Source organism: Leuciscus leuciscus (genome assembly GCF_965113295.1).
Source record: "Leuciscus leuciscus genome assembly, chromosome: 4".
NCBI lineage: Eukaryota > Metazoa > Chordata > Actinopteri > Cypriniformes > Leuciscidae > Leuciscus > Leuciscus leuciscus.
In genome coordinates, this window is record NC_138728.1 from 3642437 (window position 1) to 3668827 (window position 26391).

General features: G+C 38.3%; 1 protein-coding gene and 1 long non-coding RNA gene across 4 annotated transcripts in view; one reads left to right on the top strand and one right to left on the bottom strand.

Annotated features, from left to right (window-relative positions):
• The window catches only part of LOC309496758, a 226906-nt gene extending 215797 nt beyond the window's left edge, over positions 1–11109 (bottom strand). The window contains exon 1 of the long non-coding RNA XR_014205224.1: positions 10746–11109. This is a non-coding gene — a long non-coding RNA (uncharacterized lncRNA). The remainder of the gene's footprint in view (positions 1–10745) is intronic.
• Positions 1–26391, top strand: part of slco1c1 (solute carrier organic anion transporter family, member 1C1) — a 41050-nt gene that overhangs the window by 4481 nt on the left and 10178 nt on the right. Inside the window, exons 1-7 of one of the 3 annotated variants that reach the window (XM_082166777.1) lie at positions 4999–6187; positions 8749–8891; positions 17077–17218; positions 20379–20511; positions 22015–22136; positions 22412–22558; positions 24288–24386. In XM_082166777.1, the coding sequence (XP_082022903.1) occupies positions 8763–8891; positions 17077–17218; positions 20379–20511; positions 22015–22136; positions 22412–22558; positions 24288–24386 (772 nt within the window). In that variant the 5' untranslated portion in view covers positions 4999–6187; positions 8749–8762. Of the gene's footprint in view, positions 1–4998; positions 6188–8748; positions 8892–17076; positions 17219–20378; positions 20512–22014; positions 22137–22411; positions 22559–24287; positions 24387–26391 lie in introns of those variants that run through there. The other 2 variants (XM_082166778.1, XM_082166779.1) reach the window with 2 other exon arrangements.

Here is a 26391-nt window from a genome sequence, read left to right on the forward strand (position 1 = left end):
GTTTTCATCTTGAGACAAAACAACGGCAGTGACGTATTTAAAGATATATCAGTGCAAGTTGCTTTCAGTTAAAACATCTCAAACATGCATTATAGTCTGGGTCTAGATTTAAGCCTTGTCTGTGAAACCGGGGGTTATGATTTATTATACTGTATGCTCTTCATATCACCCATGATCATACGGGTTATTTTATTAACGGGTTAACTTTTATTTTTAAGACTGATATGGATATGGACATAAACCTTTTGTTTTAGTAATTTAGATTAAAAATGATACTTGTCTAAGGTATTTGCTCATTATATTGGGCATGGTCAACACTTCATAGTTATTTATATTATTTTTATTAATATTAAAAATTTAAAAACAAGTTTTAATCAATAATTAAATATAATTTAGGTTACACTTAGTATAGACATTTTATGTAAAGTCATGACTAGTCATTTTGAAAAAAATAGACCCAAGTTAGATCATGCGTAAATATTCTATTTATTCTATTATATTATCCACATTTTCCTTTTTCATGTTTTTGTATATCAATTCATGCCGAATCTAGTCAGGATGATTTCAGGTTAAAATAGCAATTTGAATAGACAGCCAAATGATCTACATTTAAACAAACTTTTTGTTTGAAACTTATGCCATGTAAACCAGACATGGCTTAGTATTGCTGGTTAGTATTGCTAACTTAAAGCTGCAGTCCGCAGTTTCTCCTCTTTGTCGCCATCTCTGTTCGAAATCTGCAATTGCAGTTATTCGAAGAATTATCAACTTTACGGAGTAGCATCTGCCTGCAAAACCGGAGGGTGCATTTTCAGGACCCCAGTTCTAGGACCGCATTTCTAGGACCCTAGGTTTTTAGTAACAACGCCACCTACCGAATTAGAGGACCAGCGAAGATGGATGACAATCAGAGTGTGAGTATCAAATGTGAATCACTTTTTATTTCTTTAACTTTAAAAACAATTGTGACGCATTTCATTGGAAAGTTAACGTAGCCAACGTGATGGTGATTTGTTAAATAGTCTTGAATGCATAGCCATCATATATTAGCCTCTAATGCTGTAAAATGAATTGTTAGCAGTAGCACAATATAGAAGCGACGCGGCGCGCTCATTTTTCCAGGCGCGCCTCTGTTCGTGGTTGCATAGCAACGACAGACTCCACGGGAGAGCAAGCGTTTGTGGAAAGGAGAAAGCGGTACGAACTGCGAAATTGATACCGAGAACCATGGATTTTCACTGGTATTGGTACCGAATACAGAAATTTTACAGTAAAAAAAACCAAACATTTGATTGATATCATTATTTTTGTATCGTATATGTGTGTACTGCGTGCACTCTGTGGTAACTAAGATCTTTTAAATATGAAATTTAAAATTAGAGAGTAGAACATGTTCAACTAAATGTTCCTTATTTAATTCACTTCTCTTTCTCTCTCTTAGGAGTCAGTGATGATGTTGTTGTCCATGAAGTTCTGTCTATGTGGTTCACGTCATGAACAAATTTGTTTTTGTGTGTGTTCAAGTTCAGTTGTTATATATTAATTTGTAAAATATACACAATCTTAAATCTACCCCCAGAGTCATCCTTGTCTTCCCTCTGTACTTGAAAATGTGGTTGATCTAGTGACCGAAATGACTATAACATGATTCCTTGTTTATTTTACTTGAGTTATTATATTATGCTACTTAGACCCAATCATTTCTCAACATTCCTAGGAACCAGGTTTAATTGCAATAAAGAAAGTAGTATTTGGGTGTAATAAAACTTGTAAAAAAAACCCCTCAAACTCTAATGTAGTTAAAACTGGGTGGAAATGCTGGCCTTGGCGGCACTTTTTTCTGGTCCTCCAAAATTAGGGTCCTGAAAATCCGTTCCTGGGACTGCGGTTCTCCGACTCGGTAGGTGGCGCTGTCACAAAGAACTGGGGTCCTGAAAATGCGGCCTCCAGGACTGCAGATGGATAATGTTGAGTTTACGTGGGTTGTGCCTCGGCACAGCACAGCGCGGATGAATCCAATGTTTTGAGGTGAATGTGCGGCTGTCAATCACCGCGCTGGTGGTGTGGATACTGTCATTCGCAATCACAGATTCTACTTTTTGGAAGTATGACCAACATAAGAATTTTCACCGGAAAATGTAATCTGAACAAGTAAGTAACATCCACTTTTGTTCTGACCAACTAATGTTAAGGGGAAAAAAGCATTACAGTAAATCGCGCTGATTAATTCTAACGATCGCTTATCATTGCGTGACTACATTTAATGCCCTTCCCATATTTGTCCTTGTTTCCGCATGGGCCGGTTGCAGTCTCTCTTTTTTCTCCGAAGTCTTTCGCGTTTTACAACGGGTGATTCTCCAGTTGTCACTGATGATTGTTGTTTGAACCTTTCTGGATCCACCATCAAGTTTAATTATATCAAATGCTGCGAGAAAAGGATATAAATCTCCTCCTCCAACATCCTCACACTCATAGCCGACTAGCCGGGACTCTTCTTTATGTGGACAGGTGTGACGTAATGACGCATGCTCGAATTTCCCGCGGAAATCCACCAGTACCACTGGAATTAAATACATTATTACAAGCTTACCGTTTTGAATCGAGCTACGGCAAGCGGAGAGTTTTGAACACTGGCTGGTTATGTACTTGCTCAAAAATGTATTTTGGATAATTTTTAACCCCAAAAAACTACGGACTGCAGCTTTAAGTAATTATTAATAATAGTATATGCAAATCAGTTGGCTGGGTGAATTGGGTTTTGGGATCATTTCTGTTAACTCTCATTCAAGTGCACAGGGCTACCATTGACTTGCATTCGAAAAAACCAAAACCTTGGTAAGCTTTTTTTTATGTTCAGCAGAGGATCTCATTCTGCAATACTTTGATTACGCATCCATTTCACAAGAGCATATTAAGATCACATAGCACTCTGTTTGACCGCAGCTCTTACACAAAGCGGACACATTCACCTCGATAGAAAATGTAAGTCTTCCGATCTCTCGTCTGGGGGAGTGAGAAGGGCTTGTGCTGATTACAAATAATGAGTCATGTGTCTGGCACACAACTCCCTCTTCATCAAGATCATTAGGAGCATAAGTGATGCATAAAAGCTTCTCCTGTGCACATACTGCAGGTGACACACGGGTGGAGGTCTTCGTCTCAACTTCCAGGAAAGACTCATTAATCACAGATTATTCTTATGCTTAATTATTCCAATTCACAGAAGAAGGAGGCGCAACCAAGGACATTCAAATAATTGCTGGACGGCCTGACTTCATGTGCATGACCGAGATTTGAGATTTATCTTTTGTGCACAAAAATACCTTCTTTATATCTGGAAATGACGTCACACGTGGCCCTCAAATGCGAACGGTGCTACGCTTTATCTCTGTAGTGTGCATATAATCAATCATTCAAGGACTCGAGGGCTTGTTGTGTTGTGTTGTGTGAGGTTAAGACAGTCATAGTTGCAGCTAAAGCAGTTGTTTCTTGTCTTCGTGGAGCCTTTTTAGTTGAGATTGCACAAATACAGATGCCCTGCCATTGTGCATGTCGTGTGTTTATTCCTCAAAGGAACCCATTGAGTTTCCTCTGATGCAAGAATTAAACTGAGTCAAGACAATTAGCACATTATTCCTATTCTCAGCTGTAATTATTATTCTAACGTCATAGATTATCCTGTACTTGTTTTGTAATATAGCAATGATACTGTAAATGGGTTAACCCAGTTTTAAAGGACCATGTCAAGAATACAGAGCTGAAGTAGCCGTTTGTTCGACAGGCCACTGCAACGGGCGAGAATGGATTAGTAAAATCCTATTAGAAATACCAGGCCAAGAATTCTGCCATACTTTTTTTTTTCCCAAGCAAGTACGAACCACAAACAGATTACTAATACCGAAAATCATTCAAAGCCAACCAACAGTTTGTGTCATGTCTGTGTAAAGAGAATCCAGGATCTGGTGCTGACATGGATTTGTCTAATTTTAGCCCAGTTATACTCTTGACACCTACGTTATATCAAACCGCACAGAAACCAGTCACACCGTATGAGTCATTCTCTGAAATTACTGAAGGAGAAATGAGCAAATGGACACTCGAAGAAATGTACATAAAAGTTCCACCTTGTTAAGATGAAGGAATGTGTTTTACCCAAATAATATTGTATTCATCAGATATTCCTCAAACTATTTGCTTAATGTTCTACATTTATAATGTTTTTTGTTTTTTTTCTGTGCTGATTGTCATTTATATATTTTTTTTTCATTTGATATTAACCGCATAATCCCTCAGATTACATATGTAATATCTGCTGATTGAAAGCACTGCATTTTTAGCATATTATTTATATTATGCTATAGAGGCTGAATGCATGCTTATCTATAATTTATAAAAATCCCCATTTCTGACTGACAAAGTTAAAACATGCAATGCATTTCATAATCGTTATCAATTATATATATATATATGATGAAGTGCATTTGCATTGAAGGGCAGTGCATTTAATACCATAATGGTTTGCGTCATTCATTTCAGATTTGGAATCAGAAATGCAGAGAGCAGTCCATTAATGGCTTTATCCTTCGGGTGCCTTTCAAGTCTACATGGACAAGCCACGTATCAGCAAGAGTAGGATGTGTATAATCCACTGTCAGAAGGTTATAACAACTGTCATATTATGGCTTGGTCATCTCCATGGAAACAAGGGAATGTGCATTGTCTCTCCTTTATCCACCCTTTCCTGGAAACATGTTATATGAGGACTCCATATTGGCTGTAAGACTGAATAAATAACATCCCATTAAAATAATGATGAAATGACTATTACTAAGAAGTATAGCTGTAAATATTATGTGGCTATAACAAAATCTTTCCGGCTGTGGATAAATATGATGTGTATGTGTGTACCTCAGGAAAGGCCACCCATTCCTTTCAGAAATGTTTATCTTTGGAAGTCAGGCCTCGGTATAATTGATCTGGATACAGGAGGACGGACACAGGAACAGATAAATGCAGGTCGAGTGTTCTTGAGCAATGACTGACTTTGCACAGATAGTTTGACATTTTGTTTGGGCATTGACAGAATCTGTCTGTCTGTCTCTCGCGTAACGTCACGTTGATGACACTTTTGATTTGCAGGCACAGTTTTCCTGAAAGGTGCATGGATACTCGAGCAAGGCAAGTAGCTTATCTCCATAAATTGTTAGATTGTGTTCATTTTAAAGACTGACCTCAGTAACAAGATCACATAGGTGTCTTTGCAACACGTTAGAATTAGTGATAATAACACTGCAAAATTGTCACATAGATGAGATTTTAATTTATTATTGTAGGGAAAAAAAATGCAACTACAGGCATCCTTACACAATTTCACTTCAAGTTTTGATAAATTACGTTTCTAATGTTCCTCTTACGCATTTTACAGACAGTCTGATTTAGCCTATCACAAAGTAATACAATTACAAAAAAATGGCAAAATCTTTAAGGATCACCTTGTACTTCAATGGTATGTTTTTGAGCTATTAAAAGAGAGCCACATCCAAAGGGTTAAGCATTTTCAGCATGACTAATGTAAATCATGATCAAATGTCTCTAGGAAATTGGCTACTTTCATTCACAAACAGTATCAAGTGATCTAAGGCTAAACGGATCATTAGATGTGTACGGATTGATACTTGATCTAATTGGAATCATATGTTTGTAAAAAAATTAAAGGTAAGTTATGATAAAGTGTAACCGTTTTATTAAAACAGTGATGAAACGATCCGCGCGCGTTTTACGCATATGATCTGATCATCCAGAGACTCCGCGCGCTCATCACGTGCTTCAGCTCAGTCCATCCAGCCGCGTCAAGCTGAAGAAACTCTCACCTCAGGAAAGGCTTGTGAAAAACATATGGACTCGACGTCAAAAAGGTTCAACTCTTTGGACATGTCGAGCAGAAAGCGAAAGAATCTGATGTGAGTGGAAGTGTTGGGAAACCCCTCTAGGACCAAGTGCCTTTCCTCGTCTCCGACCGGCAGCCCGTGGGAAGTTTCTTTCCATGTGAAAACCACCTGACACATATGATCTGCTCCATACACACTCACACTGGACCAGCAGGGACACTTACATATCCATAGATTGTATAACAACCAAGAGAAGACGAGACCGGGACGCGGATCGGATATATAAACTGTTTGGTTTGGTGAGTAATCGCATCTGATAAGACACACGCAGGCATAATATATTTTGACCCAATTCATCTCTTGCTTACGAATTATGGATATGCATTGCGCACAAGACATGACATGGTTTAAAATGGGTCTGGTGGCGCGCGTGTTAGAAGAGGAGAAATCAAACATCTGCTCGTTAAAAGTAGGTCTGCATGTGGACTGCCGTGTGTTTGTGCTGCTTGCTGGATTAGTTGGAACGATTCAGACTTAATGTGCATCATAATAACCGCAACACTGACATATTAATTATATCAACAACCATTATTTTAGCATCCTTTTAATTATGCATGCTCGTCTGGTTTCAGGAGACTAATGCGTTTTATAGCAAACATTCAGGTTTTATTAGGCTATGGCTATGCAATGGATTTTATACATTCAACAGTCTCGGACTGTCTGTGAGATGTTTCTCTCTCCTGTGGTCAGTCACTCGTGGGTTCGGCGTGGATTCATATCAGCTGCTGGTTAATTAGACGCAATTGCGCACTGGTTGTCATGACCACTCATCCACTCATCCATTCTCTAGACTGTTTACCTTCACGTCTGATGTATATGTGAGCTCGCAGTTTCGAGAGAAATGCAATGCGTTCATTCTAGAGAAAGTTGTGCATTGGTTAAATATTTGAGCTGATAACTGAAAGGCTTTGATTTCAAAATCAGTATTATTTTTATGATTAAATGCAGAGTTGTTTTTTTAATTTCTGCTTTTTGACGTACTATACTAATAACTTAATACTCATTATAGGCCTACTTCAAAATCATTTAACTTTACAAAATCATTGAACTTTTCAAAATCTAAATATTTAATGTATCAATATTTAAATGTAATATATATATATATATATATATATATATATATGTGTGTGTGTGTGTGTGTGTGTGTGTGTGTGTGTGTGTATATATATATTTGTATTTATGCAAAGTAGTTTTGTGTATAAATGGTCACACATTTAGCCTTAAATGCTTAAATACTTTTTTTCTGTGGCATAATGATGTTGTTGGATGCATATATATATATATATATATATATATATATATATATATATATATATATATATATAATATGTATATATGTATGTATATATGTGTGTGTGTGTGTGTGTATGTGTGTATGTACGTACGTACGTATGTATGTGTGTGTGTGTGTGTGTGTGTGTGTGTATGTATGTATAATTATTATCAGTCAAACCAATTATCTGTCTGTCTCTATAAAGAGCTGATTCATGAACCATTGTGTCCTTGCTCAAGACACCTAACCTCAGAGGAACTGTTCCTCCCTTTATGATGTGTAGTGACTCAGAAAAGCAGAGGAAAAATCTGTTAAATTACTAAAGTAAATAAGTCAACTTGTGAAGAAAGCTGCAATATTTTTAAGTAAAGCTGCCTGCATGCTTTATATGTCCAATGAATTATAAATTATAAATTAATAAATTAAAATAAAGCCGCCTCTGTAATTTTTAGTTGCGTTGATGTTTTTTCATTTACTGCTCTGGCTGCGCTCAATGACTCATCAAGTTCAATCAGAATATACAATCAGAGCTTGAATAGCTAAATTACCAGCCTATAAGGTTCAAGAGACTTTGGAAAGGCTTATAGATGTTGCTTATATATGCAAGGTATAAAAGACTTTCTTGTGCAAAAGTTGGATCTTGGTTGGCTTCTTTTTTTAAATCGAGAATCAATAACATAAGTTGCCACTTTAGTTATTGCTAGAGTTGAGATTTTGTCATAACTTTGTCGAAAGAACCTCAATGTTTGTGTGATTTGGCTGCACAGTCACTTACTTGCTTTATAACCAATAAATCTTTTGGATCTTTCAATCAGTATTTAAGAGTTAGTGCTGTTAGGGCACAGGTTTTATTCATTTTTAATGCTATACCTTGTAGAATAAGAAGGAAGAACAAAGTAGTAGTTGTGAGATGACAGTTCTGTCGACTGGCAGAAAGCCGCGAGTTTCAATCCTACAGAAACTATAGAGCATGCATTGCACAAACTCATTCATTTCAGTATTTCTCTTTAATCTCAATGAGATTAAAATGTCCCAAAGTGATATATAAGGTACAATCGTGTGTGGGTTTAGACAATGTGAGCACAGAGCATGCATTTGTTTACATGATAGCAAAGTTTGCACACTGAGTTTGAGTACTAGGTTTCTTCGTACGGGTCATCAGTTATTCTGAATTTAACAATATTGGAATCATTTTAACTTTGTTGTTCCCCCAGATTTCCACAATTCAAACATGCATTTGAAACCTGTACCAGAAAATGCTTTCCACTGATAGTGGCACGTTTCTCCAGGGAGCTGATCTTTCCGCTGCTATTCTTAGAGTTGTCACTTCAATCAGTCTATAAGAAGTGAAAGAGAATTGCATTGAGATGACTGAATTCACACCTTTTGTTTAACGCACCGTGCCAAAGTTGTACCGTTTTCCCAAATTCTATTTAAACCTGTAAAGAGAACAGCCTATTCTTGCTTGAAAGCACCTTATGTCGGGAGAAATGGATCACACACATATGCAAACTGTGTCTCTTGCAGGGATGCATGCATAAATGCCAAGAAACTGCAATAGAGAAACGTCACCTAAAGAAAACGAGATCTTCTTGTGGAGGATGGACCTGCCGAACAAGGAGAGACGGTCACCGGAGAACGGCCCAAAGCCCTGTTGCTCAAGCCTCAAGGTAAATCTCTTTACTTTAACACCTAGATGAGCTTTATTTTCTGGTGGACTCGATTGTCACAAATAAAAGCAGAGTGTTGATTCCTGAAGGAGAAGCGCTGGTATGTTTGTGAGCTTGCAGGTCAGTCGCTTTACGCGTAACAGGCTTTGAGGGCCTGAAGCACTGTGACGTCTTTGGGTCCAAACAAGATTTAGCTTCAGTTTGTGGTGGAATCTTCTTCTGAAGAGCTGAGGTCTGAGAACAGAGAGGGATTTGAGCCAGCACTCCTGATGAGATGATTATAGCTAACGAAGTAAATAACGAGATAGTCATGCTCAGCAGTTCCTTTGTCGTGAACACTAATGCGGCCACAGAAGGTCCATTCAGCTATATGAACTCTCTGTATATGACACAGTCATGTGCACCTTTTAGAAGTATTGTAAGGTTATAATGTAAAGGTTTACTCAAGCTAAATTTGAAAACATACAGTGCTAATCACACACAAACTGTTTTTGTAGTTGTGGCAAACAGGTGAATTGCTTATTTAATTTCATTATACATGAATTCAAAATCAGCATAATTTACTTTAATAATACACATTATTCATCTTATTGTGAATACTACGCTATGCAATATACATTTAGTTTTAGTTTACATTCATTTAAAGAAATCATGTTACCGGATTTTCAGGTGAGATTCTCAATTCATTCAGTTAACGGACGCTCTGAGGTAAAGTGTTCAGACTGCAGACTTAGCAATGATTGTATTTAATTGTACAGTACAATCATAACATAGTACAGACATTATCTTAATTTCATAAGGTCCTTAAACAATATGCTGGCCATAAACTGAGAAAGTGCGCATCCGGTGTGCGATACCTCGAGTTGTGCGACCCCCCTTTACTTCCTGCTCGAACCTACGTAGGTTTGTAACAAATTTGCATAATGCCAGTCTAGGGTTTTTATTGGCTGGCCACAAACAACATCTACCCTCAAACACTACAGCTGAGACTGGAAGAGTTTGGTTTGTGTTGTCGTCACTGCGATGTGAAAGCAAATTCACTTTGCATGAACTTCCAAAGGATGAGACTGATATGGTAAAATTGACGCCATTGTTACTGTTCGTATTACTGTGTATCAAGTATTGAGGAAGATCTGGAGCTGAAATTCAGATATGGTAATGTAATGAGGCTATCACGCTGTAAGCTATAGACCAATCACAACAGACTGAGCCATCTTACCAATCAGAGCAGAGTGGACCAATCACAACAGACTGGTTCATCTGACCAATCAGAGCAGAGTAGACCAATCACAACAGACTGAGCCACCTTACCAATCAGAGCAGAGTGGACCAATCACAACAGACTGGTTCATCTGACCAATGAGAGCAGAGTAGACCAATCACAAAAGACTGGGCCATCTGACCAATCAGAGTAGAGTGGACCAATCACAACAGACTGGGCCATCTGACCAATCAGAGTAGAGTGCACCAATCACAACAGAGTGGGTAATTTGACCTTTATCAAAGGGTTTCAGACGCTGTGAGAAAAGAGCTGATGCTGCAATGTATATTATGAGAAAATTAAAGTGTTTTTTGACCTTGGATGCATGTAAACCTGTTATAGGAGACTCAAAAACAAAAATTTTAACCTTTACAATAGCTTAAAAGGGGGACTTTAAAATTCACCTCTAAACCATATTTTACTGTTTGATTGCAGGTGGAAGGACATTCTCTTTTTATCATTGTCTACACCCATGAGCACAATTTTAGTGACATATCTGCTTTGTTTTGAGTGGAATAAGAGATGAATTCCTAAACCATTAATACTAACACTTTCTTTTCTATTCTATATCTTTTTTTTCTTTCTTTTTTTACGTGTACTGCGTTAGACTAAACTGGGAAGGGTCACAGCACTTGCATATTGTTGTCCTATTGTTAGTTTAATTGGTTCTTCTGCACTCCTCATTTGTAAGTCGCTTTGAATAAAAGCGTCTTCTAAATGATTAAATGTACTGTAAATAAACGGCATAGCTTTAACATCAAACGATAGCAAAGAGATTCAATAAGAGAGAGTCCTACATGGCAGAAATCCAAGAGCTCACACACACAATCACATGACTATCGCCACCCTTAGGCCATTAAGGGGTTAAATGCCTTTAAAAGAGCATAACAGCAATAGCAGAAGATGTTATCAGCTGACTTGTTTTGTGTATCAAACCGCTGACCCTCTGGGTTTGAAAGTGTGAATGACTAGGGAGTGTTTCTGTGTCCAGAAAGAGCTTTTGTTGAGTTCCCAGACTAGCCATGAGAGCTTTCTAAAGGCTTAGCTCTTAATTAGTGACATAAAATGTTTTTTTAAACATTAAGATTTGGCACACGCGGAATGCGATCTGAATTAAGGGCTTGTTTTTGCTTGGGATTAAATTAGCATGAGACAATAGTGTAAAAGCTGCTTAGAATCAGATTATTTCAGGACGAACACAATGAAAGGGCCGTTTCTAAGAAAAGAGACCACGCAGAGTAGGGTAAATTACATCTTAGATGTGTGCTGATCATAATCCTCCAATAAACCTTTACGGAGGCCTTTTCTGATTTCCAAATTCTTTGCTTTAGCCTGAGGTCTGATCTCAGAAATGATCTGCATGCTTCAGGAATGCAGAGTAATCTGATGAATAAAGGTATTGTAATTGCACCCATAGAGACCCTTATAGTAAAGCCGATTAAGGTTTTCAATGCTCTACAAGTTTCTCTCCAAATAACACAAGAATCAAACATTTTGTCACATCCAGTAATAAATTGAAGGACATGTGGGCACACAGAAAGAGCAAATGCGTTCTCTTATCCCAGTTTACGGTTCATTGACATCTATTAGTATGCCATAAGGGTTCATCTCCCACAAAAGTGTAAACATTGAGCCTCCCAGACACCATCTGAACTTTGAGAGTGGTCTGCTTAGATCTGTCAATCACTTTCCAGCTCAACCTATAGTGAGGGTTTGGGGCGTGGCTACTGTTGCAGGCGGAGTCAGAGGGTGTTAGCCGGTGTCACGGTGTGAGACCATGACAGACACGGTGCATTGGAAAAGACTGCTTCAGTTACAGAAGTGCAAGCCAAAAATCACTGCATTTAGACCTTCAAATATAAAATAGGTGATTCGTCAAAGTGAATGGGGCATTGCGATGAGTCATTGAGTCTTTAATACCATACAGCAACAGCACCATCCATCATGCACCCGTTCAGAAAGACAAATGAACCAGTTTATATTGTTTACTTTGTGTCCAGTGTAGACAGCCTCAAATTTTTAAGTCATGTCAAAAATGTGCAGATATGTTGGATGGGTTTATTATAAGCATGACGCTCTAGACACACGCTGTCTCCAAAATCGCATACTGTATAGTAGGTACTACATTTGGTTTGAAACTTAATTTGTGACCATAAAAAAAGTATGTTCTGTATAGGATGAATGTGTGTCGTATTAATATACTACTCATGTGACCTACGGCATCAGTTGCGTCGCTTCACTGCCATTCAAAAATACTCTCCCATGGCCTCATGGGATAGTAAAAGGTGTGTTCAACTTTAAGCGGCAATGCGCAGACCTATCGGTGTTAGACATAGGACAAAGAGCGATTCGAAAGCAAACAGAGCCGTCTGCTCTCACGATACTTTGTCGTCATACACTGATCGGTCTACTGCTGATCTGGAGCTACTGTTTTTCACATACTATATAGTATGGAAGTAGGCATATTCAGATGCAGCGAGAGTGTTAGCTTACTCAGTTGCTGACTCAAGACACATAGCAACACAGCTAAAAGTATTCCTAATAGGGGTTGCACAGACTAGTCGATTACACTTTAAGCTTGACGTCGACTAGTCGCTGGTTACGGCCTATAGAAGGTAGCCTGGAAATCCAGACCTAAATCTAAAAGATTAATGGTCTGGCGTCGACTAATGAAAATTGGCCAGCTCGAGGGGCGGCACCAAGCATGCATTTGAAAATCTCACTGAACGCAATTGGATAACACTACGACCAATCACAACAATAAACCCCATACGCTTAGCTACCAGCGGAGCTAACTGGTAGATTAGACTTGCCGTATCCAGTCGGCAAAACAGCAAAAACGTCCTTCTTGCAAAGGAACAATTCGAGTGCCGTCTTCTGTTCCTCTTTTAGAGAAAAAGCCAAGTCTAACTCGTTCATTGTAGCGGCCAAAGCCGTTTCAAACAACTGGTGTTCATCCATAGCCATTGCAATGTTTACTAATGACTTCGACGTCACAGCGCTGTCGTCATCTCGCCTCTGGCCCACCTATATCAGATAACCCGATGTGATTGGTGCAGCTCAGATACAAGGGCATATTTAATGAGCATCATTACCCGACACCAGAGTAACTCGCTGAGCAAATTCAACTTGTGCTCTCGCGAGAACTCTGGATTACCAGGGTATATAGAAGGCACAACAGAAAATAAATCTTTGAAATCAAACAGTAAAAATGACAAATAAATGCATACTCTGAGAGACTTCAAGCATACTTCATCAAGACAAATTGATCGGGAGAATGCACGTTTTAAAAATCGTATTGTACACGTAAGTTAATCGCCGTTCTAAACTAATGTGTGCTTGTATTGTAACGTGCACACACATAGCTCACACATCACGCGCAGATCGTGCGCACACAGAAACATTCAGTTGCACGGAAATGTATTGTCAACACTTTTCTGTGATTTATCAAAAAAAAATAGCTTCGAAACTGAAATGTTCTAGCCTATATTTCTTAACTAAAACCCACAGCTGCACTATTAGATGCTGCCATGTGGAATTAATTCACACACAATCGCTCTCTCACTAATGCATTCATATAAATGTAATCTTTACTGTGCTACTCTTTCTGTATCTGATTTAAAACGACCAGAAATCTGTGAGAAATATGATGACCCAAAGACAAAAGAACTGATTAAAATAAGCTGTTATGTAGGAGCAATAGCCTTGTGGGCAGCACTGTGTCATATGCCACATCTGTTCACAAGACAACCTGCGTTTATGTTAATGATAATAACCCTGAGATATACAGTAGTACATATTTTGTAGTGACCAGAGGGGATATTTGTTTTTTAATAACCCTACAAGTTCAATTAAACCATCAAAATATGAGGAAAATATTTAAATATAGTAAATATGAGGGATGAACAAAACAAACTTTTTTTCGCAAAATTTGCCATGTTTCATTGCGTTACCACAAATAAAACAAATGACTCCCAAGCACAACTGCTCAATATGCTTACAAAATCCTTAAAGCTGCCGTCGGCAAGTCTGGCAGATTGGGTCGATTAGCCAAAATTTTGAATGTTTACAACTCTCATGCCCCTCCCCACTACCAGCGAGCACCCTCCCATCGAGGTCGTGCTCGTCAGTGCGTCACTGTGCGTGTGTACCTGATTTTCTGTGAACGCGTCCGTCTCTTCAGCATCTATCAACACCATGGACTCGGAGGTAGGCTGCCCTGGCTAATCTATCCATAGATAGCAATAACCGAGGAATTGGAAGCTTGTTAGTAGATTTTCTCTCCGCCATCACGCTTCATGCAATCTCCAGGCGAACTTCAGGCGTGGCGTGTGCATGTGATATTAACGTGCGCGAGTGAGGGGGATCTGTGGCGTGTGCACGACCTGTGATTGACAGTCAGATCTCACACCCCCCTGCGCTGATTGGACCTGATGAAGCGGGAGCGCTGGATTTTTGCAAAACAAATAACACGCTCCAGGTGGAGTTAGAAGCTCGGGGTTTTTTCTAAAACCATCTTATTTATGTTGTTCTGTCGGATTATAGTGTCGATTACACTGAATATGATCAAAAAAATGTTGCCGACGGCAGCTTTAACACATTTTTAATAACATTTGTAAAATATGAATGTCCAGTAATCGCAGATGACTGAAAAGATAATGGAAAATTTCACAGGTCAAAAAGTGAGGAAACAATAAAGTCTAATTTTCTGGGGTTCAGTTCACTGCTGTGAAAGAGCTATGGAGCGTTAACTACAGACACTGTGTCAGTGCATGACGGGCGCGCATGCTTGGGAAATCCATGAGCGCACGAAGGGACCCATGTGCTCTCGAGTGAAGAAATCTCTGGACTGTTGTAAAAGCTGAAAATTAGCTCAGAGGCCATCGCGAGCACGTGTTGCTGTTGGCTGGCGGTCAGATTACTGCGCCCACGAGTAATGTGATCTAAGTTTGGGCTCCAAGGAGATGAGGGACGTGCCACTGTATTGACAGTGCAGCTGTAAATTAATGAGAACTTGAAGTCAGTGATAGACACATGCATGCATCGTTCATGATAGCACCTTTGGTTGAGGTGTCTGCTCTCTCATGCATTCATTTGTTCAGTCATTTATGCTGATATTCTGTGCGTGTTGTTTGTAAACCGCCGATGGACAGGTGATTGTCACCTTTTAGCAGTGTTTCTATTCTGAGCGTCTCATCAGCGGAGAACTTTGCTTCAGGCACGCTTTCTCACATTCCCTCTCTTTCTTTCATGCTAATTTACTCTTTCTTCTCTCGGCATTAGATGCCTGCCTTCCAAATCCCAGTATGGTTTGCACGATCCCCTGTAGCCCAAAGTAACCATAAATCTTTCAGAAATGTGAGTGCTCGAGTCCCTGTCGAAGAACACAGTATATCATGACTAGCCGTGACGCAGAGTTGCATGACCCAGAACAAAGTTCTGGTTAACTTGGTTAAGAGAGCGATGCAGAGAACATCCTCAACTAATTGATTGATTGATTGATTTAGATGTTAGAAAAGACATCTTTAGATCTGTTACATTACCGTCTAATGCTTCCTTTGGTCTCCTTCCTGGTTTAGTGATATCAATTAAGTGAGACATGTCAGTTTATTGAAGTTGTGATGGTCTGTGTTTGTGTTTTTGCATTGAGGATGTACGGGTGATGGAAACGTTTGGGTCCGGTAAGATTTGTAATGTTTTTGAAAGAAGCCTGCATTTATTTGTTCAAAAACACAGTTAAAACAGTGAAATAATATTGCAATTTAAAATAACGGTTTTCTACTGTATGATTAAAAATACAAAAAAAACTGTAATATTGTGAAATATTATTAAAATTTAAAGCAGCTGTTTTCTATGTGAATATATAGTAAAGTGTAACTTATTCCTGTGATCAAAGCTGAATTTTCAGCATCATTACTCCAGTCTTCAGTGTCACATGATCCTTCAGAAATCATTCGAATATGATGATTTGATGCTCAAGAAACATTTCTGATTATTAATAATGTTGAAAACAGTTGTGCTATTTAAAATGTTTATGGAAACATGATACATTTTTGATCAGGAAATCAAGAGGATTTTTTTGAGATAGAAATCTTAAGTAACATTTAAAAACATGCCTTTACTGTCACTTGATCATTTTTTTATGCATCCTTGCTGAATTTAAGTATTCATTTTAAAAAGTGTATATAAACATGATAAATAAAATACAAATGTTTAATATTTAATCTTATTATTATTTTATAGTGATAACCCTAAAATCTTACAGAAAACAGACTTTAATATAGTCAAGGGACGCCATATGAAGATTGTTTTATTCTGATGAGCTTCAAAAAGTGATTCAGCTCTGCCTTTTTTACATGTAAAAGTCAAGTGTGTGTTGAAAGACGACTGTATAGCTGTATAGTCTCCTCTATTCCCTTCTCTTTCTGCTTCTTCACCCTTCACTTCTCCACCTTTCCGTTGATTATTAATTTTGGATGCAGGGAGTGTGCATGCGTGCGGGAAATCCCACAAGAGTGAAGATGCACCGCTGTGCCGAGGCGAAACCTCTGCGAATGCTGATGATTTTGGCCCAGAAACCCCAGCAACAGTCATGAGCAGCGACTCATTTTTCCTGTTGTTTTGCTCATGGAGGCTTAAGTCACTGTTGTTGAATGCAGTAGCATCGCTCAAGAGCGTGACATAAGCTCTCCTAATCCGCTTTTTGTCCCACTACCCATAATGCACTGCAGCTCGAGAAATGCATCCCCCTTCTCTCCATCTCACCATCTCTACTCCCACCCCAGTTCTCTTATCCCCTATGATTTTAAATGCATATTAATGAAGAGTTGCTTCCATGTCAAAAAAAAAAAAATAGGTTAATGAGGGAGAGTGCGAGTTCTGCATGCAGCATCTGACTGTCTTTCTGTCTCTGTCTCATTACAGATGTTCCTCGTGGCCTTGTCCTTTGCCTACTTTGCCAAGGCATTATCCGGGAGCTATATGAAAAGCACAATAACTCAGCTGGAAAGACGCTTCGACATCCCGAGTTACTTAATAGGTGTCATTGATGGCAGCTTTGAAATGGGTAAGAACCGGATCTTCATGCGTCAGCTGCGTTTCGATCCCGTCACCTCCGCGAACCAGTTGCCAAGGCTCTCATCTAGCCTTTCACCGCTCTTCAGTGCGAAATAACACTGAGACGCACCATGTGTGCTGCAATTTACAGCTGTCGTCCTCTGCGCAGTGCAGTGGTCCGACAGATCAGACAGTTATGCAACTGCAAAACTGTTTTAACAGGTCACAGCTCCAGTCTTCAACGCAAATCTGTTGCAGTTTAAACTTTACTATTTAAAATGCACATGCATGCATTTTATTTCTAATATTTCCATTGTGATACAATGCAAATAATAAAAAATAAATATGAATGCATTATTTAATCATTTATAATTATAATCTCATGACTTAATGCTTCTAGCGTTGCAGGTGTGCAGGGAAGGGCCAATAAAATAAAATAAAAATGTATTGTTTTATTGTCAAGGGATGCCATACAGCGCTAGTCTTAATCAGAATATGTGATTCAGCACTTTTTTTCGTTTTTGCACATGGAAAATCGTAGTCTAGAGTAGTGAAAGCGAGGCTAAACCCAGCTCACACTACTCATCCGCAGCTCGCGTGGCCCTAGAAACCAGTGTTTCCATAGGAGTGTTGCCATGGCAACGGGATGAGGAGCACAGCCAAAGCAAGGGATCATGTGTCAGAGTTTGCATCACTCTCTATCGGCTGTCTTCCATCCCTGTTATCAACAAGTGCTCGGGAAACCCGCGTGAACAAAGGCTGCTGTGTGTGTGTTTTGTAAATGTTTGGGTGAGTTGTTTCTCTTTGGTTAGACTGACCTTCTTATAAACTGAGCCATGGTCTAAACGTCTGAGAATCCCTGTCCCCATTAAATCCATGAAATGCCCTGAACTCCATGCTGGGTACAGAGCTGTGCTCACAAAGACCTTTGTTCATGGAGCCGTGAATCTCAGAAGCCAAATAATTCTGCCAATAAATGTTCCTCACAGACAAAGAGGTCAATCATGTAGAAATCAGTTGGGAAGCGCCATGGTCAGAGGGTCTGTGAACTCTCCACCTATAGCTGGTGTGTGGTGAGCGTTGTCCAAGTGGATGCTCACACTGGTGGTGGTTCAGGAGAGATTCCCTGAAATGATTGTAAAGCGCTTTGGGTGTACAGTAGTAGGCCTACATATGAAAGCGCTATATAAATGCCTCATTCTAGGGCTGCACGATAATGGTTAAAATGATAATCATGAATTATAATCGCGATAATTAATCATGATTATTCTCATTTGAGAAACTACAGAGAAAGAGAAGAGACAGTTAATGGTTTTGCACAAGTATTTGCGCAAAATCCGCGCAGATTTGGTGTACACGAATTTCTCCAGAAAAGTCAGTAAACATAATAACATGCCAAATTGGCCAGTGATTTGACAGCGATACCCGCCAAAATTCATTTTTAGCCGCATTTGGCGGGTTGGCGGGTGTTAATTTCAAACCATCAGACTTCATTTAACCAACTACAACTTACTCAGACAGCAAGTCAATACAAATGGCATGATTTAACGTTAGATGAGCGCTTTGTGATGCGCGTCTTCACATTAGATCTTCTAAGCGACACATTTCGGTTGAAAATGAGACAAAGTAGGCTACAGATCCAGATCGCTCAGCAAATTCGTACTGCAAAGAAAAATTGTCTACTTGTTGATACACACTGAAAACGGTCAGTGGCTGTCGTTTTCAACTGATTCACATCATGAAAACTGTTAAAAACTTAAACTTCAAAAAATAAAACAGCGAAACTCATTTAGAAACAGATTTAGTCACACAAACGGCACAAGTGGCTTGTGAAGAAACAGACTGGCTGTGTAACAATTTCATGCAAACAGAATATCGCTGTGGAGATCAGTGCTTTTTCCGCAGTGTAGAGCGCGCGCAGGGTTGCCAGATTGCACTGATTAAGTAAAACACGGGGCATACAATGTAAGAGAAAAGCTCTGTTTGGGTAATTTGGGAGATTTAAGATATTCAGATATGGCAACCACAAACATCAGTGCTAGTGGGAACTTGTTTACAATGCAATATAATGCAAATGTCTAATAAAAAAGCGTTTTCAGGATAAAAAACTAGCGGGCAAATATCGCGACGATTTTTTTAAATTAATCGAGAGAGGCAGATATTGTTATCGCGATTAAAATACGATTAATCGTGCAGCCCTACCTCATTCATTCAGAGTTTGTGAAGCGGATACTCCCATTCATGGGTGAATGTCAGTGGTGAATGGCCAAAATTGGGGTTTTATTTATTTAAATAATATGCACATAAAATTGCTCTTATTTTACAGCGTTTACTCAATATCCACAAAATCTAAAAAAAATTAATAAAAAAAAGCATATTAAATTTATAATGGTTACTTTTCTGAAATGAGACTTCCTTGATTTACGTATGAGACACATGCGTCGTCTCCCAAAAGAAAGAAAAAAACGATTTTAAACTTCCTGCTCGAACCTACGTAGGTTTGTAACAAATTTGTACAATGCCCGCCTATGGTCTTCATTGGCTGCCCATGTATATCCCTGTAGGCACTGTAGGCTCTCGGAAAGGCAGGGTTTATAGAGACTGAATCCTTGATCAAACCTAACAGACACTGAGGAAAGAGATGATTCTGCAATCTGTAATAGGAGAAAATTTAAGTGTTTTTTGACCTTGGACGCATGCAAACAAAATTAGAAAGCTGAGTGACATTGTAAAATAAGAGCAATTTTGTGTGCATATTACTTCCATCATATCCATATTTTATCTATTAATAGATTATGAAATAATAAGTGCGATCAGCTCCTCTGTTAATTGAGCACAGTAATAAGTGATCTCAAAATGACCAAATAATCAGTCGATTTTCCTGAGCTGTATTATGAAGAACATACATGCTTCAGTCATGGATTAAATCTTAACATGAGTTTAAAACCCCCTGTACAATAACACAAAGCTGATGAGTGCCATCCTTATAGTGACCCAGTCCTCCTCATACACTTGCATTGAGGTTAGTTGCTTACTTTAGTTCATGCTTTTTAGCTGATTTTGGGGATTTTCTAAGAAACAATCCATTTAATGGAGCCTGTTAAACTCAATCACAATTTTCCACATCGTAAACGTTTGTCTGAACAGTTCTTCTCGTCTTCCGCTCCTAGGTAACTTGTTAGTGATCGCCTTTGTGAGTTACTTTGGTGCCAAACTTCACCGTCCGAAGATAATCGCCATCGGCTGCCTGTTGATGTCACTAGGGACTTTTCTAATTGCCTTGCCCCATTTTATAATCGGACGGTAAGTTTCATCTGTGAATGTGAAAATATGTGTGATGTCACGTCAGCCTCGACTGTTCCGCTGTTAACAGGGAGCTGTTTTGAAGGGTCACATGGATCCAGTTTGATCTTGTTAAAGTCCCTGACCACAAATGCCATCGAGTCGTTTTCAGTATGTGTTTGTCGCTGTATGCTGTTACTTTATCAGATGTCTTTCTTGGCATCGTAAAGCTGCTGTATTAAAGGAAACATTTTTAGTTGATATATCAGAATTTATGACCACGCTCTATTCATTCATATTTAACTTTATACTTGTAAATCGAACGACATGCATTGTCAACTTTAAGAGTGTGCCAGGGTTTGAGTTTTACATGATGCTCTTCAAAAACATTACCTTATTAAAGTGACTCGAGTGCAATTTCCGTGATGAATTGAAATGCTGTTTTAAATGTTAATGTTTTGTAAATGGGTCATGTTTTTGATGTGCATAATTTCCAGAAATGACACATCCTATATTGCATCCCATTTTTATGGCCTATTTAAAATCTGAATCGCTCAGTCTGACTAGCATATTTCGATCACCTGTGCATTTGCTTCACTGTTTGTTCAGGTTTAAATGTAATATACTGCAGATTCATCTCATACATATTAGTTTAGTTTATAAGTGTTCAGCTTATGCTACCCAAAATGCTACGACTGGATTATTTTTTCTTGTAGTTTTTGTCAACAGTATGGCTACATCTGAAATCGTATACTATATCATAGTCAGTTTATGAAAGAGTGGTGTGTCTGATTCAAGTATTCATAAAACAGTTGTCAAAAAGTATGACCGGATTACATTCATGCTACACACATTCATAATATATAGAAAATATTGTTTTAGCAGCCACAAAGTAATTACTTAATCAAGAAGTATGCGATTTTGGATGCAGCCTGACTTTTAGGAATTATTATTATGAGTATTATTATTATTATTATTATTATTATTCGGGAACACTTTACATTAAGGTTTCATTTGTTAACAACATAAGTTGATATGAACAAACAATGGACCATACTTCTACAGCATTTATTAATCAAAGCTAATGTTAATCTTTATTTCACTTTATCTCGATAGTTCACTTTAGACATTCTTCAACAGACATTCTACTGACTGTAAGTAACTTTGCAACTACATGTCAACTTATTCTACTAATCCTAACAGTCTAGTACTCTAATGCGAGTTAGTTGACATGTAGTTGCAGGTTAATGAGAGTTAGTCGACATGTAGTTGCAAAAATGACATGTTGTAGTTGACATGTTGTTGCAAATATAACTAAATAAGTATATAGTTAGTCGAATGTCTAAAGTGGACTTTCGGAATAAAGTGAAACCCTTTTTCGTCTTCATTATTGTTGCAAAAAAATGCATTCTGATCAAAATACCCACAACATTACATGCCTTTCAAGTTTCATCAGTCTAAATCGTATTGTTGTCAGGTGACATGGTGACTTCTGCTACTGAACTGTTGATGTTTTATATGCAGCTACAAGTTTGAAACATCGATTCGATCGACAGTGAACTCAACCAGTATCCTCTCCCCATGTCCAATGAGGTCTGCTAGCGTTCTGTCCACAGGTCCAAGCACTTCTTCAGTCCCGAGCGCAGGTACATTAACACACACTGCTTGAAAAATGGGAGAAAAATGGGAGTCTTGCTGGTTAAACTAGATATGATATCTGTTAGGGACTAACATATGCTGGTATCACTGTAGTCTACAGCCTTATATGGTTTCATACGGTCTTATTTGTGTATGCTTCTCTAATAATAATAATAATCTATCCTGTCTCATTTCATTCGGTATCTTCGTCACACGTCAATTCCTCGAAATGCCTCTCGCCATTTGCAGAATGGCTTCTCACCCTCTCTTCCCCCTTTCTCAGGTTGCGAACACGAGTCCAGGTTGTCCATGTGGATCTACGTTTTCCTGGGGAATATCTTGCGTGGAATTGGCGAGACCCCGGTGCAACCTCTGGGAATCTCATACATCGATGATCACGCTCTGGAGGAAAACGCAGCCTTCTACATCGGTACGTCTAAATCTGTGTTTGAACAGTTTAATCCTGCTCTTTATTAATTTTAAGTATTGTGTTAAACAATGAACCATCAAATACCATGCACTTATTATATCGGTCCAGCTAAGTCATGCTGAGTGATGGACATTAAGTAGAGTAACCTTAGCTGGACAGATATAATAAGTGCATGGTATTTGATGGTTCATTGTTTAACACAATACTTAAAATTAATAAAGATCATTAAAAAAAATCATACAACTACTACAAGTATTTCCAAACTTACCTGAATACAGTACAATCACATTAAGGGGTATGTACAATATAGTAAATCTCAACTTTGTTATATTGTAAAAAAAATGAATGCATATTAGGGAAGTATAGCACATGCTATTTTACCTGCATACATACAGATATAGGGGCAGTCATGGCCTATTGGTTAGGGAGTTGAACTGGTAACCCAAAGGTTGCTGGTTCGATTCCAGAACCGGTGGGAAATGACTGAGGTGCCCTTGAGCAAGGCACCTAACCCCTAATCGCTCCCCGGGCGCCACACAAAGGCTGCCCGCTGCTCTGGGTGTGTGTATCCACGTTTGCAGTGTGTGTGTGTTAACTACTCACTACTCTGCTCCTAATGTGTGTGCATTAACTTGGATGGGTTAAATGCAGAGGTCAAATTCCAAGTATGGGTTACCATACTTGGCCGTCACGTGTCACTTTCACTTTATATATACTATATATATCAAATCTCAGTTGCATGGTTGTTTATATCATAGCTCAATGTAAACTGTATTATCGCACTGCTCTATATATAAAGTTGAATATTATATCCAGCTTTACCCACATACATATATTATACTCACGTAAAGTGATATATGCTTTAAAGCAAATCTCAATTGCTTGATTTATTTTATTTTATTTTATTTTGTTGCAAACTTGAACTATATTATCGTCCAGCTCTTTATATGAAGTTGTATAAATATATATATAAACTCTAGATGGCGCAGACAAATTAATGCAAACTGATGACATTTACATTGTTAACTACATGGCACAAGCTGATTGGTTCCTGTCGCATCTGCAGCCAATGAGCTTGCTGCTCAATATTTAAATATCTGGTTAGCGTTTACTATAGCGGTTCTCAGCGTGCTTCCTCTGAAAGCCTCCCTCTTCCCCAGCTCCACCTGTATAGATCTGATGCGGGTTATTTTATACATGCTCACAGCAGTGTATCGGTGTTTGTATTGACAGTAGGAAGTAACTGTACTTGCTCTGCAGCAGCAATAATTTACAATAACAGCATTTATCATCAGCAGCAGAGACATTAACATAATCATATCCATTACCATGCTAAAAATCTTCAAAGAGTTGTCATGATAAAAATAAGTATGTCCAGCTTTATCCGCATACATTCAGCATACTAGTGTAAAGCAATATGTGCTAAATAGCAAATCTCAATTGCATGATTGCTTGTTGCAAAATGTATCAATATTATTGTCCAGCTCTAATCTGCTAAATATTATCTGCTATAAGGCATGAAGATATTATAAACATTAACATCATAATTTTCTGTAAAGCTGCTTTGAAACAATGTGTACTGGGAAATTCAGTCATAAATGTGACTGAGACCGTTCTGCCCTTTAACGGCTTCCTGGTATTAATTGTGTTTCCTAGAGAGCATTGCCTTTCTCTGTAAACAGTCCAGACTATATCCGCAACTAATCAATTCATGTATCATCTGTATCAGGATGTGTCCAGACAATATCGGTCATCGGCCCAGTGTGCGGTTACCTGCTGGGGTCTCTCTGTGCCAAGATATACGTGGACATTGGATTTGTCAATATGGGTGAGTGAAGTGAAACTGTGCTGTTGAAATGATTCACTATTTCCTGAAGGAGTCGCTGGGTTCAGTTGCATCTGCACTAGACGACTTGAACGGCATGAACCTCTCTAGGCATGCATCGGCAAGATTGTCTTGAAAAGAAAGAGAGAGAAAAAAAGTATAATATAAAATGCATTTATTCTGTATAGTTCCATTGGTTTTGGCTCATCTTAGACTAGTGATTCATTAACTACTAAAGTAATTCATTGTGAAATTGACTCTTTCTCTCCTCGAATCTGGAGGAAATCCAGCTTATTCATATTATTCATATTTTGTTTATATTTCAAACAAAAGCAGGAGGAAATAAGAAACTTTGTTGTTTCTTGTTTGAAAGCAGCGGAGGCTGTTTATGTTGGACCGGAGTGCGTTTTTGGCATTCAAACACACTCTTTATTTGACGGGGGACGATGTAAAGGCTCATAAATGTTAAGCTGTGATTTAGCTAACAGCTGTTTTTGATGAGATGTACCATGCATTGAGGACTGAGAGGTGAAAGGGGACATCAGCTGGAACATGTAATAAGATTGGATTTGTGTGTGTAGTTTGAATGTTAGAATCATGGCGTGTCAAACTAATGTTTTTTGGCATTTGCAATGTTTATGCATGTATATGAAATAATGCATGCTGGTTATACAGGCCATTTATTCATAGATAATATAGCGGTACGTTACACCCTAAAGTCAAGACATTTGGCAGGAAAGTTATGCCATAAGAAAATAAAATATTAAGGAATAATGGCAGATGTCGTACAGTAAATATTCAGTATTATCAATATTATCACATATGTTTTGCCTTTTAATTTTATTTAATGAGACAATAAAACAGAGCACAGAAAACATCTGTATCATACACATAAATCTTACACATAAAGTGTTTCTATAGAAAGCTCTGTTTACTGATATTAATGATTGCAGATAAATATCTAGTCTTTCTATGCAGTATATAAACTACACCTACATCTAAAAGTTTGGAATAATTAAAAGTCTCTTATACTCACCAAAGCTGCAATTATTTGATGAAAGAAAAAAAAAGATATATTTTGATATATTGTAAAATATATTTTGTAAAAACAGTTTTGGATCTGAATATACACGTACTCACATTATCCTTCAGAAATCATTCTAATATGCTGACATATTTTAATATTTGTAAAATGTTTGTGGTTAGTCATATAGCTGTTTAAAGTGCAGCCTATATATTCTGACTATTGAGAAAATCTAGGTTTTATGCCATTGACATCAAACTTCATTCCGCCACCCAATCATGACATATTTAAAGCAAGTATGAAACAGAAGTTGCGCTAGTCTTTTCTTCCCTGTAGTGACACATATCCAAGTGAAACGGCTTCTCGGACCAGAAGAATTAATGTAGGGCACAAGTTAACACATCATCAGAGAAGAGAAGAGAGGAAGGGGAAGTTATAGAGAGCCTAAGTCCCTCCCCTTCCGGTGGACCACCATGTGGACCTTATTTTGGAAAATATTGAATGGAAGTCAATGGCAAGAGACAACAAATATTTTGATCTCGTTTGAATTGTGCCCTGAATTACACATATGATGTTTGTCAATTTAAAAGATACATTTTAAAGTCAAGAAAGTCGCAGTTTGATGTAAAACTGTTGAGGTATAAGACTGTGAAAATACGTAATTACAAAGACTACAAACCCAAAAGGCGCACATGTGACGTCATACCTTTTCTCTCAATGAATGAAGCTGACTTTACTGAAGCTAACGTCTGTCATTCTTTCTATAGTCTTATGTTATTATCGTAACATTACGCCGTCATGCCTGAGTGTTTTGTACCAGACCGCACACATACGGACATAGTGCGAGACGAGAGATGTAGTTCATTGAGCGATTTTCACATAAAACTAAATGTTACTCTTCTGTTTTATGACAAACTGCGACTTTCTTGACTTTCGTAATTATCTTTTAAATTGACAAACATCATATGTGTAATTCAGGGCACA